The following is a 19,693-nucleotide window of genomic DNA, read 5'->3' as shown; positions in this document are numbered from 1 at the left end:
AGTGTTCTAGTCAATTGACCTAACTTCGATGTGGAAATGGATGTATTAAGGTGCCATTAATAAAGAAAGAATCCCTTCCGAACTTGTATAAAAAAAATGAAAAATGAAAACAAGAGTCTTTTGCATCAACAGTTGGTTTAGCACTATCTGGTATTGACCTAGTTGACGAAGGTATTATGTTCATCTTTAGGGATGCAATAACAAAGTACATTTGTAGTAAGTTTGATACTACTTCTTTGGGGTGTGGATTTGAATTCGAGATATTGGATGCAAAGTGAAAGCTCTTAACGCACTGAGATACCGGTAGTTAGCAAGTTTGATACTTTGATACTTAGGTGTGGCACATTCTGGCTTGTTTGTAAAAAAATAAAACATGTAGGACACTTTCATAATTTTATAAAGCTATAGTAGAAAATTGCAATTTTGCTACTCTATTTTTCGTCCCCACATTATTTCTTGTATTCCAAATTTTGGTACAGCGTCGTCTCTCTCAGAAGTCCTGTTTTGCTCCGCACAAGCTCTCCAAACCCCCAAACATGTCACAGTCGCAAAACCTCTCTCTCTCTCTCCCACTTGGATAAACCCCCCTCGATTACCACTTTTTTACGATCCTTGCCCCTCACCCTCTTCCCTCTGCCCTCTGCAGCTATGTATATTCCGTAAATTTGCATCCATGCCCTCGGCGGATTGCTCCGCGCTGCGTATCGTAGCTGAATCAATCCCTATGCGTGAAGCTTCAGGAGGCATTTGTTGGTCGATTCTTGTGGAACAATCTGTAAGATTTTATGCTTAATTTTTTGATTTTATTTTGCTGTTCGTTCTAAACCTAAAATTATGATCGCCTAATCAAATTCGTAAGGTTTAATTCTGTTGATTGTATTGGATTACTTATCGTTTTTTATGTAATTGTGAAAGCCTATGGGTTTTAGGAAGTTTAATTTGGTAGCACCTACCAATATCTATAAAATTGTATTTAGGTATTGGTTGGTGATTGTTATTTGGGTTTTCGGTATATTAATCATTGCTTTGGGCATCAAGCATTTCATTAGAATGTTGATTTAAGTGGTTCGACGATCATCGTTCTTTTTTAGATAATTAGTGAAGATGAAGAACTGAAATTGAATGCAATTCTCGTATAGAAAAGTTCAATTATTTCAGGGTGGTGGTTAAGTAGCTTATAAATTTGCGTTGGCATGCGTATGTTGATTGCACAATGTGTATTAAGTTGATATGGTTATGGTGAAAGGATTTCGGTGTGTGGGCACCTCAAATGTTTTTTTGGTGTCTCAATCGTATTTTCTCTTAAATGGAGATGATTGTCCATTCTGATTGTTTTCATTTTTCTTTTTGTCGTTCTTGGAAAGTAATTATAGGTTCTTTCACTGGAATATTTGTAGGCAAACGAGTGATTTGGTTTCTGCACTTGGAAACTGGAACTATTGGTGGCATGAGCCAACTTTCTATTGATTTTGAGGGATCAATGGAGTTAAAAGTTTCATCTCCAAAACCAGGGGGCCTTTCTCCTTCTGATTGCATTAGTGATCCTGAGGAGAAGGAATTAAGTGATGATGATGATGACGATCGAAACCACAAGCATCGTAGACGAGACACTCGTTCTCAGTCTTTGGAGACAGATACTCTTGATCAAGTTATAACAAGGCCATTCAGAAACAGAAACAAACCTTTTGTAAATGGGAACTCTTTTAGGGATAATGACTCTCAAGCGAGTACACCATGGAGAAATCAAAATTCTACTGACTTTTCTGTAAAGTTTGATAAAAGACGCCCAGGGTCAACATCACTGCCTCGAGCACCTTTTGATTTGAATCATAGAATCCGGGCAAACCAAGCATTTCCTGGAGACCTTGGTCCTGGTAGGGGAAGAGGAAGGGACTATGGATCATGGAGCCAACGCGGCCCTAGGTTCAACTCAGATTTTGCTTCTCAAATGGTTCAGCAGGGCTCCATTCGTCCGAGTCTTTTTCCTGGGCGTGGATTGCCAAATGTTTCCAGTGCACAAAGTGGATCCTGGAATGCATTTGGATTGATTCCAGGAATACCAAATGGTTCCATGGATACACTACATTCCATTGGCTTGCAAGGAACACTCCGACCACCAATCCATTCTTCATTAAACATGGGGATTCCTCTCCCAAGATGTAGAGACTTTGAGGAGCGTGGATTTTGTCTTAGAGGAGATATGTGCCCAATGGAGCATGGTGTGAATCGGATCGTTATTGAAGATGTCCAGGTACATTTATCCGGTACATCTTTCCTGTTGAACATCAGTAGCATATTTGACACTGCACAATGTCTTAAAATGTAGGGATTTTTTGTTTTTTTGTTTTTTTGTTTTTTGTTATTTGTGGCAAAGCCTCTTGACTGAGGATCACTTCACATTCCCTGGGTTCAGGTGTTTTATGTGAAAATTCACGTTAATGTAGCACTTTTTTCTTGGCAAATTATAATGTTTTATTTAACAACTTGGCGGCAACTTGAATGTTTCATGCAAGTACTTAGAGGGAGAGATGATGCAGTTCTGCATTATATTTCAGTATGCACCGTCAACCGTCTTTCCAGTCATTATGCCTGACTGTTTAATTATATAGTGAAGAAGCATTCGCATGTGCATGCCATATTTTGGCCTTAAATCTATAGGTTGTGACTAGATGAACTTTTGTTTTTTTGGTGTCGTATTATTTTCACAACACAAATGAATCGCTTGACTTGAACTCATTCATGCATTTAGTTATGCTGGGATTTATTTGGATGTGAGTTTCATAATTTTTAAACTTTATTTCTTTGTTGGCCTGTTTTTTATTTATGTCCTATTTTCTTTCAATTACAGAGTCTTTCTCAGTTCAACCTCCCTGTGTCGATTCCGAATGCACACTTACTGGGAAAACCCACAGGCCCTGGATCTCTACCATCAGTGAGTGCATCCTCAACTGCATTGCTGAATAGCAAAAGCTTACATGGAAAAACGAGCAAGACTGGTGTCACTGATGATGGCTTGGGCGTGAATGGTTCGTATTCTGGTCCTGGTTATGCAGATGGTGCTGATTTGTATGACCCTGATCAACCCCTGTGGAATAATAACTGTCCCGAAACCTCAAATGCCCTACTAGGCCTGCAATCACCCAGGAATGATGAAACTGAAACCTTGTTGAACGATGCTGATAATGAATTCCCAATTAGAAGTGTTGGGACAGCTTCCAGTTCACAGAGTACAAGCATGTCCGTGTGGGGTAGAATTGGTAGTTCAAAAAGTAGATTAGATGTGAAGGAGAAAATTGAACCTGTAATAAATTCTTCAGATTATATTGAGAGTGATACGAAGGAAGGTAAGGAGGCATTAGTCAACATTCAAACTCCACCACGTCAAGGAAAGCGTATAATTGCAGAGGATGGCCCAAACACCATGGATTCATTACCCAAGACGCCTTTTGATTCCACTCGTAACATCCGGAGACCATCTCAAAAAGCACTGCGTACTCTATTTGTCAATGGCATCCCTCAGAAAAACAACAAAAGGGAGGCTCTTCTTTCTCATTTTCAAAAATTTGGAGAGGTTATTGACATCTATATTCCATCAAATAGTGAACGAGCTTTTATCCAGTTTTCAAGGAGGGAAGAGGCTGAAGCTGCTTTAACAGCACCTGATGCTGTAATGGGTAACCGATTTATCAGGTTGTGGTGGGCTAATCGTGATAGAATTCCTGATGAGGGGACAGGCACTCCCAGTAATTTTTCTGGAACTCCCCATGGTGTAACAACTGGTTCAGTGCCACTGCCACCCCATTCATCTGGTGCTAGTATTAGCAAGGATAATCTTCAATCTGCTGCTCCAAAGGGTAGTATTGTCCATGCATCTGATGCTTCTCTACCTGCCATTGATAACTCCAAGCCTATCACCTCAAATGATCCGAAGGCCCCACCTCTGCAGAAAAAGCTAGATAGTTTAGAGCAGTTGAAGGAGGAACTTCGCAAGAAGCAGGAAATGCTGGCCCAGAAAAGGAATGACTTTCGTCGCCAGTTGGACAAGCTTGAGAAACAAGTAAACCAAGTGCCCTTGCCTTGAATGTTTCATTTTCTTGCTAATGTTGTTTAGTATGAGGCATATAACATCTTGGGTTGCTAATTTTCTTATGTTATAACTTATAGTGCTATTTTAATGTGCATTACTATTCTTCTTTGCCAAGACAATCTGTTGTAATGGTTTCAAAGAGGACCCTGAAAAGGGTTTGAAATTGATGTGTATAAAGTTGTTGAGGCAAATTTATTAGTGAGGTAGTTATAGAACTATGTTCTTTCATTACCAGTGATTCTCAAGGTTTGACCTTTTGCAGGCTACTGGACCCAAGGGTGAGACAGACACAGAGCAAGCTGCTAAGAGACCCAAAGTGGGAACAACAACCGAAGCTGGTAAAGCTGTGACTCCAAACTCCTCAAATCCTTCTCCTGCGGATGCAATGCATGCTGAAATGACTGATAAGAACAAATCAGGGGAGAGCATTGTGTCCTGTAGTCCAAAACCCAGTACACCTGTGGTGCTGCAGCAATCTCCTAGCTTGAAGCTGCAGACTATCCGTCCATTGGGACCACTGGGTTCACCTTCTCCTTTGAATAGATATAAATTAGACAACCGTCCTACTGGATTTAAAATTCTTCCTCCTTTACCAGCTGGATTTGCAAATGTAAGTCTCTCTCTCTCTCTCTCTCTCTCTCTCTCTCTCTCTCTCTCTCTTTCCCTCTCTCTCTCGGAAATTGTATTTTATGGTTGCACTTTTCTAATAGGAAAACACTCTGCTCTTATGTCCGAGATTGTGTAGATTATAATCATGAGCAATAAAGCAATGCGTCTGTTTTCTAGTTAGTATGGTAAGATTGAAAGATAGTGACATGAGGAGGCATTAGGACCATTGATTAGGAATTCATGCAATACTTTAGATCCCATTACTAAATAAATCAGGTTAAAGTTCTAGCAGATGCACAAAGTCATTTCTATCGAATGCAAACATGCTAGTCTACTACATAAATTCTAGTCATGATTCATGAAAGACCTTACCTTACGCATTTGGTTTTGGTCATTGTTTAGTTTAACTTGTCTATTAAAAGAAGAAAGAGTATTTTCATGAAAACAGATTATCGTAGTAAAGATTTTTGTAAGCAAAAGGTGAAAAAGACCCTCATCAACTAAATGGGAACATGTAACAGTGAGAGCCTGCAGTTTTTCTTACAATTAGGAATTTAAATGCCTTTCACTCTTTGCTTTCATTCAAGTAGCCGACGCCATGCAAATAGGCTTCTTATTGTTTCTCCTTTAAGTTTTTTCTTTCCATATATCCTTCGTATTTTCAGTTTTATCATAATGAATTGGTCTGGAATCAGTCTGTCTTGAGATATTTTATGTATTTACCAACGAAAGGTAAACTGATGTTTTGTTCATTGTAGGTTGCTATTATGAAGGAACACTTCTCACCCTACGGTGATCTTTCTAATGCGGAATTAGAAGATCTGGAATCCCGTGAAGGTGATAGTGAGTTGGAGAAATCAAAAGATTGCTCAGCTCGTATAACTTTCACAACACGCCGCTCAGCAGAGAGGGCATTTCTCAATGGTAAATGCTGGGAAGGGCACGATCTGAAATTTATATGGCTGACATCTAGCACCGGCAATGACCGCAGTGGTAGAGAAAACTCTCCATCTACCACCCCTAAGGGGCCATTACCGGTTGATACTCAGCCTGCAGATAAAGAAGCATGCATTGATTCCCAGGAAGCTGCTGCATCAGGAAATGGAGAACCGGAACATTCTGAACGAATAAGTGGCGTTGAGGACATGGAATCGGATGAACATGCCGAACCTAGTCCAATGTCAACATCAGGCGACAAAGAGTCATCCCAGGGCGATGCATTGTAATCTAAACGCGGGCTAATTTTCGGATTTGTACAGTCAGGTAAACGTTAAATCGGAGAAATTCTAATTCTTCCAGGAAAACCTTGTTTAAATTAGCAATTGTTTAAATTTTTATTTTTCCAGTGTTTATTATTGTACGCATGGGATCTGTAAAAAAGGGAACTGCCTTAATTTTTGACATCCACCTGAGGATAGTTGAGTGGTGTATCATGTCCGTCGGCGTCGGTCGTCTTCCTTCTTAAGATAAGTGTAGGAACAAGAAGAAGCATTAAAGTTGAAAGTTTCTGTTGAAACATTTAAATTGTTACATAGAAAAATTACTTCGGGTTTCTTTTCCCTTTCTGTTTTATGTAAGTTGATAGCTCCACTTCTTTTACTAAATTCTCACTGGATTCCGATGCCATTGCGTTTCTGTTTCTGTATATATCTGTCCTGTGAAAAGTCTATACATGTATAGAGATATTCGCCGATTTTCCCTGGAACTTGTAAGGAGTTGTCAATTTCTCCTCTCGACTTTAATTTTAGCCAATTATCCTTCTGAACTTTTAGGTAGCCGACATGTCATCGAGCGAGGCTTGGCATGCCATGACACGCATTCTGACGAACATTTTGCAAGGCCTGGCATGGTATGAGCATATCCGACTGTTCGGAAAACCTCTGAAATGGCGAACATAAACTTTAAGAAGCTGAGGGTGCACCAAAAATAACATAAAACAGGATTTTAAATGGTTTCTTAAGAAATTGCCAGAAACCGATAAAAATCGTGACTTACAAGTTACAACACACGAAGTTTTTTTTTATCCGGCGTTGCGGTTTTCCACAATCCATGGATCACATGCTTAAACGTAAGGCTGTTCGGCGCAAACCCTAGTTTCATCATCCTCTCCTGCAACTCCAACAACTTAGCCATATCACCGTCCTCACACAAAACTTGGACAAGTGCATTGTAACTTTCACTGTCAAAAACTTGGAATTCTTTGGCAAAGAACCCTAACAAAGCTTCCGCTTTATCGACATCTCTTTCGTTGCAGTACCCCTTTATCAACGCCCGGCATATTTCGAGATCAGGAGCCAAACCGGATTCAGCCATCTCCTTCATTAGCGATTCACCTTCTGCTGTTCTGTTTGTTTGGCAGAGAGAGCAAATTAGAGTTCTGTATGTTGTAAGATCGGGTTTAATGTTCTTACATACCATCTCGGCTTTCAAAAGCAATGCCTCTTTCACGTAGTGGCTTTCGCAGAGAGACTCGATTAGTTTGTTATAGATATCCAAACCAGGAAGATAACCATCCTGGGAACTTCTTTCTAGTAGACTTTTAGCTGCAAATGGATGATTTTCTCGACACAATGCAACCATTAGATAATCGTAAATACCACGAGAAATCGATATCTGAAATTTGTGAAGCTCCACGACCAAATTCAGAGCAGAGAGCAGTTTACCTTCTTTGCCATATCCTTCTACGACTACCCGACAAGTGAAATCATCTGGACAAATTCCCTTTCTGATCATCTCGTGCAACAGTAATCTGCACTCTTGCATCTTCCCCTCGCGGCAATAACCACTAATAAGAGTGTTATACGTCACTGCGTCTTGATCCAACCCTCTATCGACCATCCGATGAAAAATCTGATGAGCCTCCCTTACCTTCCCTTGCTTACAAAGACCATTCATCAAGGCAGTGTACGAAACCATATCCGGCACCACCCCTCTCCTATACATGATCTTATACAAATAAAATGCATCTTCCATCCTTCCTTTTCGACAATAGCTACTAATCAGCGTGTTATACGTCACGATATCCGGATCAAATCCTTCTTCTTCCATCTTCTCCATAAACGCATTCACTTTCTCGACATCTCCATCTTTACACAAAACATTGATCAAAATATTAAAAGTATACACATTTGGGTGTATCCCAATCCTTCCCATCTCCTCATACACATCCCAACACTGATCAATTCGATTAAACTTCACCAGCCCATTCAAAAGACAATTACAAGAAACCACACTCGGAACAAAACCAACCTCTACAATCTTTCTAAAAGTGCTTAAACCATCTCTGATCATACCTGCTTTCACATAAGCCTTGATGAGCATATCGAAAACAACCGGATCCCAGTTGCAATCTTCGGTGCACGAAACCAAACTCCGAAAAATGTCATCTTTTGGTGAAACATCTCTGCCCAACAACACTATCAACTCCCTCAACAAATTCATGGCTTTCGGGAACTTTTTACAGCACGCAAGAATATGAACAACAATGCAGTAATTCTGGGTGGTGGGTCTGAGACCCAAATCATTTTTTACCCACTTGAAAAAAGCAGTAGCCGAGGAGTGATCGGATTGAAACCTGAGTAAAACCCTCGAAATTTCCCGCGCACCCAGGTGGGGAAGAAGCCCTTTGATGTCGTTTTGGAGGAGGGCAAGATGGGGCTTTCCTTGCTTGAAGGAGGAGCAGATGAGATTGACTGTGTTGTTGGGGTTTTGGGTTTGGGGGAGAAAATGGTAAAGTGGGTTGGAGATTGATTTGGAGGGAGAGTCTGGGATTGTCTGCAGTGCTGACGAAGAAGAAGAAGAAGAGAAAGCTGAGATTTTTGGTGAGAAATTAATGGGGGAAAATGGTTTTCTGTGACGGCGGGAGTTCGTCGGTAAAACCCAGCTCCGAGTCACGGAACGAGTTGAAGCGCGACTCATTTGCTAGCTCGAGAGAGATGGACAGGAGCGCGCGAGAGAGAAGGGAATCTGTGACTGTGACTCTGTAATTGGACATCTGGAAGTGTAAATAAACAAAATATTGGGACCATTCGGAAAATATTTTCGAATAAAGATAAATGATCTTGGGGTCAATTCGACAAAAAGGTAAAATAGATAAAGTCGTTCCTACCCTGCTATAGACTGGAATAAGTAAGGATATTTATGACTTTTCAAAACCATTTGACTGACTTTCCACGTGTGATTATTATAAAATTGAGCGATACTGTTTTTTTAGAACGAGGTTTTTTTTAGGGACAAGGATTGTCTGCCCTTCTTATTTCCGTGCCCTCCTGTTTTGTGTGATCACGGTTAAGCCACGTCAATATTTTATATTGTTTTTTTTATAGAAATAATAAGATAAAAATAAATAGTAATATAAAATGTTAACGTGGCTTAACCATGACCACACAAACAGGAGGGTATGGAAGGGCACGGGAATAAGGATGGCAGACAATCCTTGTCCTTTTTTTAGGACGAGCTTTGTTGTAGCAAAAAATTTACTTATTCGTGACTAAATGGTCACGAATTTTAGTCGTGAAAGACTGTACGATAAACATCCTCTCGATCCTACCTTGTTAGCTTGCAGCTGCTATTTTTTAAGCAAGACATCGTATTTTTACAATTTTATTAGTACAGACACTTTTCTATTTAAGTTCAAAATTCTTGTAAAGTGACTTTTTTTTTTTCAATTTGGAGAAGGTGATTTGAGCTCCCGTAAAAAGGTGAACTTGACTAATTGGCCTGACCCACGTCAACTATCCCACACACTTTACGGTCTATAATTTTGAAGAAAAAAATATTACTTGTATAAATGTAGAAATATCTGATCAAAACAACATATCACGCGAAGCCTGAGCTTCAACATGGCATTTGAAAGCAACCACCAACATTACGAGAGATTTTTCAGTGTTTCTATGGTACAAGTGTAACAATACAATTGGTAGAAAACTTAAAAAAGAAAATTTCCAAGCAATTATATCACGACACTTTGTGTATCAGACCATGTCTCCAGCAGGCTGAAAAATTTCTCCAACATTACACTCCAATTCCATTACATTAGTCGTTCAGTCGCCACAGACCACCATAGTCGATATCAGGGAGTTTTCCACCCCCTTCTGCTATAAAGGAAATGACAGGCATGCCGACGGAGATTCAGAAAGAGAAACATGAGATGCCGATAATTCTCATTGACTTGCACACAACGGTTAACAGACTCAGCGTTGGTCGGACTTCTGTCAAGCAACCGCCATATTTGCAAGCTTAAGTTGCTTCTCGAGAGGCAGGCAATCCTTCAAAGATACACAGGTACCATGCATCACTCTTGATAGGAAAACAGCCATGGAACTCTCACTTTTGTCGATAGTTTGCATGTCAGGCGGGATATCCTCACCGCGCATGATATGTGTAGCCCAATTGTAAATGCGTTCTGTCGATGCAAAAAGAGAAGGGACGGCGAGTTCTACAACTCCTGCCCAACTAGAGTCTGAGAGAAGGGAGGAAAGTGTGACTGGTAAATCACTCAGCACAGCCTGTTGGTCCAGAATCAGAAGCGGCATATATTTGCTCCAGCTACCAGATAGCAACCCAAGAAATTGTAGCGCCTATCGAAGAATTAAGGTCAATTTTTTATTGAGACCACAAATTTAGATACGGCAAACATGTACGTATAGCTATTAATTATCAGAGCCAGATGAACTTCAATGGAGGGGAGTGAATGCAATTCTCAATATCAACAAAGAGAATTAAAGCTCATGACTTACCGTGGATGGATAACTCGATACACAGCTGATTTCAACTGCATCAACAAGCCACTGTCTTTTGACACTTCCATCTGCATGTTGCAAAGCTGCTACAACTTCAACGAGCACATCCCACATACCTGCATATAGGTTATCAAAATTGCTTGAGTAAACCTTTCGGACTATATCCATTTTCTTATGTTGATTAACCCTTACGTAGAGAAACTAATCATATTACAGTTTTCAAAAATGAAAGGAGAATTAAAAAAATCCGAACCATTTGATGGAGTGTTCAATATCCAAGGCTTTAGCCTTCCCAGCTCAGTCAGTGGGATGGAGCCAACTCTAACGAGCTTAGCTTTGGTTTGAATCTTTTTCAGAACTTCAATAATCCGTTCATCTCTTTGCTGCAAGTCCTCCTGGGTAACCTGTAAGGTCAATGCAATTAAATGACTTTGAACATGTGTGCGGAAGCAGGTTCAATTAAAACTTTCGTATCTTAATGGCTTTCGATATAATGAAGCCAACATAGCGAGAGAGCACAATAACTTTCTAGATTAAACTACTGAGCTTGAATAGCAACAGAAAAAATATCATTGGATTTTCTGAAGGTTGCAAGATGCAACTCATTTTGATTATCAGCATATTCTACAAGCAGCAAGCTAGAATAACAGTTGCTTCCCTAACTGCATATCAATATAAACATGTATTAGGATTCAGGAAGTATATGGTTATAAGCATACCAGCAGGAACTTCAACAACCAACTTTTCCGAGCCTTGCCAAAGCATCTGACTGCTTCCGACCACTCTACAGAATGCCACTGACCTACTCCTACTGTGTCAGCCAACTGCGTCATAGGCATCAAGGAAAAGAGCACCTCCATGCACTTCTCTATGTGGGATATGTACTCTAGAGAATCAAGAGAAGCCTCATTTAAACACCGATAGATACCCTTCCAGCATGAAATCCGTAATAAGCTTGTCTCATTGGTGTCATATGATTGATATGAATTAACCGAAGAGAAGTAGCTACAGACATCATCAAACACTTTCTCAAGCCTGGAACCTGAGAATACTTTGATGAGATCTACAAGATGATCGAGAAGACAAGATTGCAGCTTTAACTCAAGTGTTCTGAATCTGGACAAGTCAGACAGCTCATCAAGGAAACTTAGAAGTGGATCGAACTTATTTGCATGAACCAATGAGAACTTTACACATTCCTCCCTGAGGGATCCCTTTTCAAGAGATAAGTCTGTTGGAAACAACTCAGCAACCTGAGCCTCGTATCTCATGCAGCGTCTGATGATAGCACCCCAATCCAAGGTTGGCAGCCTAGGGGCTTGTGAAAGGCACCTTATCACAGTTGCTACTGTGCAAACATGAGGAGCATTACCTGTCTGAACGCAATAATTCAATATATCAGAAAAGACCCATAGTAGCATCAACAATGAAATACCTGATGTCAGTTTGTCTCAAGTATTCATCGGCCGAAAAAGAAAGAAAAAAGTACACTTGTGCAAAACAAGTAGCAAGAGATGTACCCCACTAGAAGTGAGAAGCATCAGCCATGAAGAAAGCTTCAAAACTGAACTGTCATCTGCAAAACTTTCGGAAACAGATTTTGAACCACCTGCATCGGTATTGAGACTATTGTCAACATTGACAACTTTCTTGGAGAACAAATGTTTTCGAAGAAACGAAACTGCCCATGCAGCATATTGTTGCAATTGATGGTCATCAGAACTCTGTGCAACAAGAAATATATCCTGCATCAACGATGTCAAATACTGCTCACAAGTAGGACTTGAAAGTAGAGGACCCATGAGATAGCAAGATTCCTGTTCAGCACAACCAAAAATATTTTTTACACGTGAATCAGAAAAACCAAACAACAAATAGGAATACATTTTCTTAGAATAGACAAATATAAATACCTTGTGGTCGTAAGCTGTCTGCACTGAGGTTGGAGGCTGCATGTCAAACAGGACCCCAGCACCTGCTCCCATAGCATTAACAAGTCCAAGCATCCCACCCAAATGGACTAAAGGAGGATAAGGATTTGAATAGCATTTTTTGAACAATTCCAGTAGATCTTTTACATGTTCAACTTCAATAAAGTGCAACCCTCCGTTTAGTGCGCAGGCTAGGAGGTTTCCAGCTCCTACGCAAGATGACATCACTAAGCTTTGATAGAAGGTCCCAGATTTTTTGACAGACACTAATTCAGAAATTAACTCCTTATAGCCATTCACTAAATGATGCACTTCATTATCATCCATCAGTTCTACTCTTTGGCATAACTCCACCACAATCGGAAGTGCAAGACAGGACCCTACTGATAAGACTATCTCAGAACCCTGAGAGCAAGACCCAGACCCTTGAACCAGAGTAGTCATATGTGGAATCCATGAAACGATTAAGCCCTTTATCTTGAGAACAGCATCATGTGCCCCAGCCCTGTACACTGCACCAACAGAACTCGCCAAACCAAGAACAAGCCCAGCAACACCCCAGATATCTTCGAGAAAGTCATCAGAATTCTCATGTGACAGTTCAGAAGTTACATTCACATCTATGCCAAATGTGCTAGGTGGGAAATATTCAGACAGACTTTCCAAAACATCAGATTGCAACTGAGTGAGCTGACCTATCATCAATGATAACGCCTTAACTATCATACCAAGCAAGTCTGTTTCCGACACCTTGCCTGTTTCTTTGTCCACGTCAGATTTATCAGCAGCATCAACCCTGGTAAGAAGATCTTGGCAAGAAAAACCCAAGGCAACCCCACATGCTCCTCTGACGAGGGTGCTATTGCTTCTACACATAACCTGAAATCATGCACTAACGGTAAAAAAAACATGCAGATATTCTCACAAAACTATTCCAATGCCTATTTATCAAGGTAACTATCAAGATTATTTTTCTGATCTCAGGTAATTCATAGGCAGGAGATCAACACCAAATTAAACAAAAAACAAAAAAGCAAAAGGAAAGAAACGAGAATAGCATCAAACAGAACTTACAAACCTCAACAAGTCCAGTGATATTCTCAAACTTTTGCTTATGATCAGTTACATGTAGGCAACTTGAGATCAATCCAAGAGATATTGCAGCAGACCATCTGCGGTGTTCATGTTCAGGCTGGACCAACCACTTCAACAGAAATTTTGAGGCAGCTGATTTAACAGTATGAGCAGATGGAGGCAAGACCTAACAAACAGCAAACATAGGCAAAACTTGAGGCCAAGCAAAGCATTGAGACATAGTAAAGAGGCATAATAACTATAAAATTCAACCAAGAGAGACCTGCTCTTACCGCACAAAGTGCCCCAACAGCCAGTGCAATGTTTTCAGCAGATCTAGGAATAGCCTCTTCTGCTGCTTTTATCATACTCTGGACATAAGATAACGCAAAAAAGAAAGAAAATTCAACACAGGCTCAAATAACTAGAGGGTAAATGCTGTGAACATAAAGCAAAACAAGCCAGTGAACCTTCAGAATGTCACTAGCAGCTTTAGCAGTTTTATCCAAGACAACAGAGGAGACTTTAGTATCAAAGGATGAGATGTCTGCCCTCAGCCAACGCCGCACAAAGGACTTCCAAGATTGCAGTGAAATAAGGGCAACAAAAATATTTCTTGAAAGCTGAATGGATGAAGCTAGTTCCACCAATGCCTTCTCATATCCAGCATGTGTATCTCGGAATCCCTATACACACAATAATAATGGAGATTTGAAGTAAAGTTAAGAGAAGAATATGGGTGATAATTGTCTATGGGCGATATTATCTTACCCTTGACGTCCCTACGGTGTTTACATCTTTAGGAGTAAAGGAAAGACATAGCAGGGCTGCACCAGGTAGCTCTCTAGCGTCACTTTTTTTTCCTGCAAATGTAATGTCATATGCTCAGACTCAAGAGAAGGATTGAAATATGCTATGCTAGTAAAAAATAACAAGAGCACATCAAAATAATTAAGTTTGATAAATCACCATCAACAATAAGTTAATGACATGGATTTAATGAACACAAGTAATCATGTTGCATTTTCTTATAACACAACCTTCCATCCAAAACTTATCCAAAAAAAACTATGGATTAAAGTAAGTTTGACCTTCTCATTACTGAACAATAAAAGAAAAAGTAACCAGGACTCGTGCGTGCAAATTGTCTGTATATGTCCACCAGCTTCTCTTTACAAAAACACATATTAAGAAACCGATCTCTTGATACCTGAAGAAAAGATCACCTGTGGAAACACATCCAGTAGCTTCTCGATCTTACTTCCTAAAACTCTTTTCTCCTTAACTAATCTTCGCCTTGTACTAAAGAATATAAGAAAAGATTCTCAGCACTTAAATGGAAGTGACAGATTAAACAAAGAACTTGGAAAACGGTAGGACTAGAGAAAATGTATTGCTTACAGGTGCTCGTAAGTTATGATCTTGACTTGAAGTTCTTCTAAGGCCCTGAGTACAGTAATATTTGCTTCAGAGAAAAGCAACTCCATGCTCCTGTTCTTGAAATCTTGAATGTTTTGTTCAATATGTGATATCTAGGATGAATTGCATAACATAAAGAAAAAACTGTAAGGGCTATGCCAAAAATAAAATAAATAAAAAAATGCTGGTATTATATAAGTTGCCAACAAAGTAAAAAAATTACAAGATTTATGATAACCTGGTCATCAGAACTGGGACAAGGTCAATATATAGGTTGCATCCATTCAGAAAACTTACCTCATATTGTGCTAACGCCTCTAAGGAAGAAGCCCTTGCCTTTTCCCATTGTGACTCCAGACCAGGGTGAGCATACAAGCTAACACTCCACAGGATTTGCAAGACATTCTTTGAGACTTCAGGATGTGCTTCAGCATCCAATGAACCCCACCTCAGAAGAAGGCAAACGCTGCCATCAAGCAGAAATTAAAGGGCTATAAGTATATTTACATTTCAAGAGATAATAGAAAGACTATTTAACCTTGTATCCGCAAAAATAAAAAAGCAGAACTGAAAGAACAATAACCTATGAGCAACACTCAGGTATGTACAAGTCATTTTCATCTAGATTGAAAAACAAGAGGGACTCCCTCTAGGAGTTGAACTCAACATCCAGCCTTAACTTTCTGGGGAAAAAAAGGTAGTTCTAGCAACAAGGAAGTACTTTATGCTATTGTCAAGCAGACGCACAATCTAAAGTAGCACTCTCTATACGTATGCTTACCTATGAGCAAGAACTGAGTGTGCATGGTAATCCAGAACATGCTTTGCGATGACGTCCCAGGCTGTATAAAAATCTGAACAAGAGAAAAATAGTTTAAAATGGGGTAAATTTCACTAATGCCCCAGGACTTTAGCCAATATCTCTTGCTAGTCCCTGAAATTTAAAATGTGAATCTTATTGCCACAAGAACTTTTAAATTGGTCTTGCCCAGGAAAATATATTTGCAGGGATCAGTCAAATTTATTAGTTCAAGAACAGAAATAAACAAGTTAACAGACAACAGAATTACCGATTACGTCAGCTTCACAAAGGTGGGCAAGACTTTGAAAACCAAGAGCTTGAATTATAGGATCTTTGTTCTCAATGCAAGCCTGTAGATTCCAGGACAACCAGGAAACACCTTAGAACTGAATGCATAGAGAGAGAAAAAAAAGCATTTAGAGAAACATACCGAAACAGACAGGATGAGGTCCACACCCCTATCAGGATTTTTTCTGCAAACATCCCGTATTGATGCGGCCATACTGATGCATGTATCTCTCTCAGACTTTAATTCAGCGAACTCCTTTGGAAGCAACACTCCCTAATGTTGTGAAGAAAAATGCAAAACATGAGAACAACTCAGCAATAGAAAATGGGAAATAAAAAAGTAAAATCTCACCTGCAAACTCCCAAAGGCACGGTCATTGGTCTCCCAAGTCTGGCAAAGTAAACGGATGGCTGTCGCATACAAAGTTCTGAACATCAAATGAAGGATTTCAAACAAAATTAAAATGATTAATAAATAAGAAAAATTCTCCAGAACGGTACATAGTACATACGGTTTAGCATCCTTCTGAAGCATTGGCAAGATAGTCTGAACAACAAGTGGAATCATCATAGAATGTGAAGCAAGTGCTGGAAGCATTGTCAAAAGTTTGGGCTGCAGCAACAGTTCAATAAAGTAGTTACGGAAAAATTGAGAAAAAGAGAGCCACATAGAAAAGCATGTGTGCCTATTCTAATAAGACATAAGGAATCCAGGATATGAAATGAAAACTCACCAACATACCATAGCAACTTATATCTTTTCTAGTGAATATGTTATTGTAAAATAGGATAGCCAGCAAAAGTTGAGGTCCCACTTTAGGATCGATAGTAGCAATGGCAGTCAACGAATCTAGAGCAGTACTCCCAAGTAACTGATGCATCACTAAAACACCAGCGACCGCACAGAGTAACAAGGGCATTCCTACAAGAACGAATAGTGGGGAAAACATGAATATGATGCAAATGGAAAGTAATTATTAAGACAAATGCACCAAAGTTGGAAGAGGTCCCAAGTTCCAACCCCCCCCCCCCCTCCCACCCCCCCTCTTTTTCTTTCTCTTCCCCATTTATAATTTAAAAATAAAATAAAATTCAGGAAATGAAGGTGCCTCCTAAGTATTTACCAGTAACGAATCTCTCTTGAGACTGGGAGAGAGGTAGGGAGGACTTTCGTCTGTCAACAATCCATAAAGTGTACTCTTGTAATTGAGATGTCCAAGATCTTGATACATCATAAATCTCTTTGCCATCAGTTCTACCACTAGAAGCAAAATTTAAGAAGAAACTCGACAGTGAAGGATCCTGAAAAGAGTTGCAGTTTTCTGTTAGAACTTTAATAATAATTTCAATCTACATACGATGTGGACAAAAAGTATTTTCTTTCTTATTTTAAGAAGGGGTTACGAAGACTATAAGATAAATATTAAAGGATACTTTGATTTGGAAGAAAATTACAACCCCTTACTTCAACAAAGAAAAGAAGTCCAATAATGAGAGAGAAAATGAAAATACACCTGAAACCATAGACGCTGTAAGGTTCTAAAAACAATAGATCCAGGTGTGCTTAGAGATGGATATCCTGCTTCTTCTGCTGGTTTATCCTTTGGTGCTATCATAACTGTTACTAAGAGCTTTTGTAACACGACAAGCACATCTGTTGCTGCTCCTTTGACATACTTAGAAGGAGAGGACAGTAGGCTAATGACAGGGAATATAAATAAAAGCTCCTCGCTCACAGCACATGAAGTTTTGTGAACGACGTATTCTACAAGAGGGAGTAAAATTCATATAAGCAAAAAGTAGAAAACATTGAATATGGGAATGGAATCCAATTAAGAATACAACAAACCAAAATGAACATTGATTTCATTTCTTTTTTATTACAAAACAAATAAATATATAAATAAAAGTGAGATCCTAGTCAATGTGAAGTCATTCAAGAAGCAAAGCATAAATATAAGTATACAGATCTTGCTCAATCAGTACCAAATGACAGAGACAGTAAGATAAGCTGGGTAACAATTCCTAATAGATTATTAGAGACACCAAGACCTATAAAAAACTGCAAAAACGTAGAGACTATCAAAGTTTCAAGAAAAAAAATTAAAGCTTACCGTCCCCATACATCCACTTCAACAGAAAGTGGAGAAGTTTCAATGTAGAAAGTTGTTCATGCTCAAGCTCTGACTGAACGAGGACAATAAACAGCGTAAGCATAGCTGATGATAATTTAGGCACATAAGGCAACCCAATATCTTTCTGGGCAATCAATAAGTTCTTGGACATTTCAACTACGGGCTCAATCAAACCATAGTACATGTGGCCAGCTGAAGAAATTAAAAGAATTTTCTCAAGCAGTTCCAAACCACAGTAATGAGCCTCAGCGATCAGCTGCCAACAAGAACAGGAAAAAAGGTCTTAATCTTTAACTATATAGGAAAAGAGAAAGGAAATGATCAACCAAGAGACACACACACACACACACACACAAAAAGAAAAACAAAAGAATGATCAAACCACACAATTAGAAAGCTAAGAATATACCGATCCAGTTCCAGCCAAATTCCTCAGAACCACTGTATATGCATCGACCATACATTCCACAAAATATATGAAATTCCTAAAATCCTGAAAATTTTCAAGAATTAACCCAATTAGCATCAAGCCAAGGGGAAACAGTCAACCGCCTCCACCGATCTCCAATAAAAGCAGAAGAAACCAATATATACCATAATACACGTAGCAAGTATACTTACTTCTGAATTATTGTGTGGAACAAGTACGAGACGGTCTGCCAGCATTTTCAAGACAGGCAGTGCCTCAAGAGGAATTGAGCAACAAAGAGAGGCCATTGACGATATTAGATGCCTTGCAAACGACGACGAAGTCTCTGAAAAAGGTATCCTTAAGATTGAATAATTCAAAAAGGGTCTTAAGAAGTCACATATTTCCACCATTCCCAACTGCTTATTCTTTGCCACAAACAGCAAAACCTGCTGCACAAGTTCCGACTCGGCATCTGATCGGCAGGACAGAACCTGTCAACCATTAAAACCATCATCAAGATTCCAACTCCATCACTCACTTACCAGCATTTCTATAAAATTCAAAAAAAATCAACACAACCAAAACATTCAAACAATAAGACTGTGTTTGGTTGCCTCAACTTTCCCATTAAACCAGAGCTGAATTCAAATTACACTAAACCGTTAAATTCCAAAATTCATGCCGCAAAGTATGAAGCTAAAAGTTAATTCTTTTCAACCAAACACGGTAAAAAAACCATTAATTTCCTTCTACCTTAATAAACGGATGAGTCTCCGTTGTACTAAACGACTGCTTGCCATTGCTCCTCTGAAACCCTAACCGAACCAAAAAGCCCAAACCTTTGACGAAAAGGTCGACGAATTTCGGGGCGGACCCTTCGAGCGCGGACTGGAGCTCAAGAAACCCGCGGGAAATATCAATTTTGGAGTCTGTCACGAGGCTGCATAGCTCGCGAACCGATTGGTCGACGACGGCGGGGGAGGTGGAGTGGAGGCACTGCGAAATGGCTTCTCTTCCGGGTTCGGAGTCGGAGTCTACATACTTCGGGGCGGATCGGAGCTTCGAGAAGATTGAGATCACGGCGTATTTCTGGAGCGACGGTTGGGGAACCCGCGTCTTCTCCAGCAGTGGAGTGTACCAGTCCATTGAGAGAGAGAGAGGAGAGAGAGCGCGGGGAAGTGACCGTTTCAGGGAG

The 19,693-nt window shown here is 39.7% G+C and overlaps 3 protein-coding genes across 5 annotated transcripts; 1 reads left to right on the top strand and 2 right to left on the bottom strand.

Annotated features, from left to right (window-relative positions):
* The first annotated feature begins 464 nt into the window (after positions 1–464).
* LOC126583503 (zinc finger CCCH domain-containing protein 41) lies at positions 465–6,300 on the top strand. 3 transcript variants are annotated; one of them, XM_050247875.1, is made up of 5 exons: positions 465–775; positions 1,374–2,251; positions 2,849–4,057; positions 4,350–4,697; positions 5,455–6,300. In XM_050247875.1, the coding sequence occupies exons 2-5, from the start codon at positions 1,448–1,450 to the stop codon at positions 5,920–5,922; spliced, it is 2,829 nt and encodes a 942-aa protein (XP_050103832.1). In that variant the 5' UTR covers positions 465–775; positions 1,374–1,447; the 3' UTR covers positions 5,923–6,300. The 3 variants fall into 3 exon arrangements, with proteins under 3 accessions (XP_050103832.1, XP_050103833.1, XP_050103831.1); XM_050247876.1 differs by having other exon boundaries at positions 1,365–2,251; XM_050247874.1 differs by having other exon boundaries at positions 466–775; positions 1,398–2,251.
* Positions 6,188–8,673, bottom strand: LOC126583504 (pentatricopeptide repeat-containing protein At5g40400). The gene is made up of 2 exons (XM_050247878.1): positions 6,692–8,673; positions 6,188–6,576 (listed from the first exon to the last, which is right to left on the bottom strand). The coding sequence occupies exon 1, from the start codon at positions 8,612–8,614 to the stop codon at positions 6,695–6,697; it is 1,920 nt and encodes a 639-aa protein (XP_050103835.1). The 5' UTR covers positions 8,615–8,673; the 3' UTR covers positions 6,188–6,576; positions 6,692–6,694.
* A 791-nt stretch (positions 8,674–9,464) lies between these two features.
* On the bottom strand, positions 9,465–19,684 carry LOC126583496 (protein RST1). Its single transcript, XM_050247864.1, has 25 exons — positions 19,252–19,684; positions 18,708–18,989; positions 18,496–18,579; positions 18,066–18,342; positions 17,466–17,716; positions 17,076–17,253; positions 16,686–16,873; positions 16,464–16,564; positions 16,304–16,379; positions 16,094–16,225; positions 15,932–16,013; positions 15,643–15,715; positions 15,159–15,327; positions 14,844–14,974; positions 14,653–14,744; positions 14,214–14,305; positions 13,913–14,128; positions 13,736–13,813; positions 13,447–13,629; positions 12,351–13,247; positions 11,958–12,254; positions 11,157–11,813; positions 10,691–10,841; positions 10,435–10,553; positions 9,465–10,275 (listed from the first exon to the last, which is right to left on the bottom strand). The coding sequence occupies exons 1-25, from the start codon at positions 19,642–19,644 to the stop codon at positions 9,910–9,912; spliced, it is 5,565 nt and encodes a 1,854-aa protein (XP_050103821.1). The 5' UTR covers positions 19,645–19,684; the 3' UTR covers positions 9,465–9,909.
* Between the last annotated feature and the right edge of the window lie 9 nt (positions 19,685–19,693).

Source organism: Malus sylvestris, chromosome 9 (assembly GCF_916048215.2).
Source record: "Malus sylvestris chromosome 9, drMalSylv7.2, whole genome shotgun sequence".
Taxonomy (NCBI): Eukaryota; Viridiplantae; Streptophyta; class Magnoliopsida; order Rosales; family Rosaceae; genus Malus; species Malus sylvestris.
Note: the sequence above shows the minus strand (reverse complement) of the source record. Positions and strands in the feature narration are given on the sequence as shown.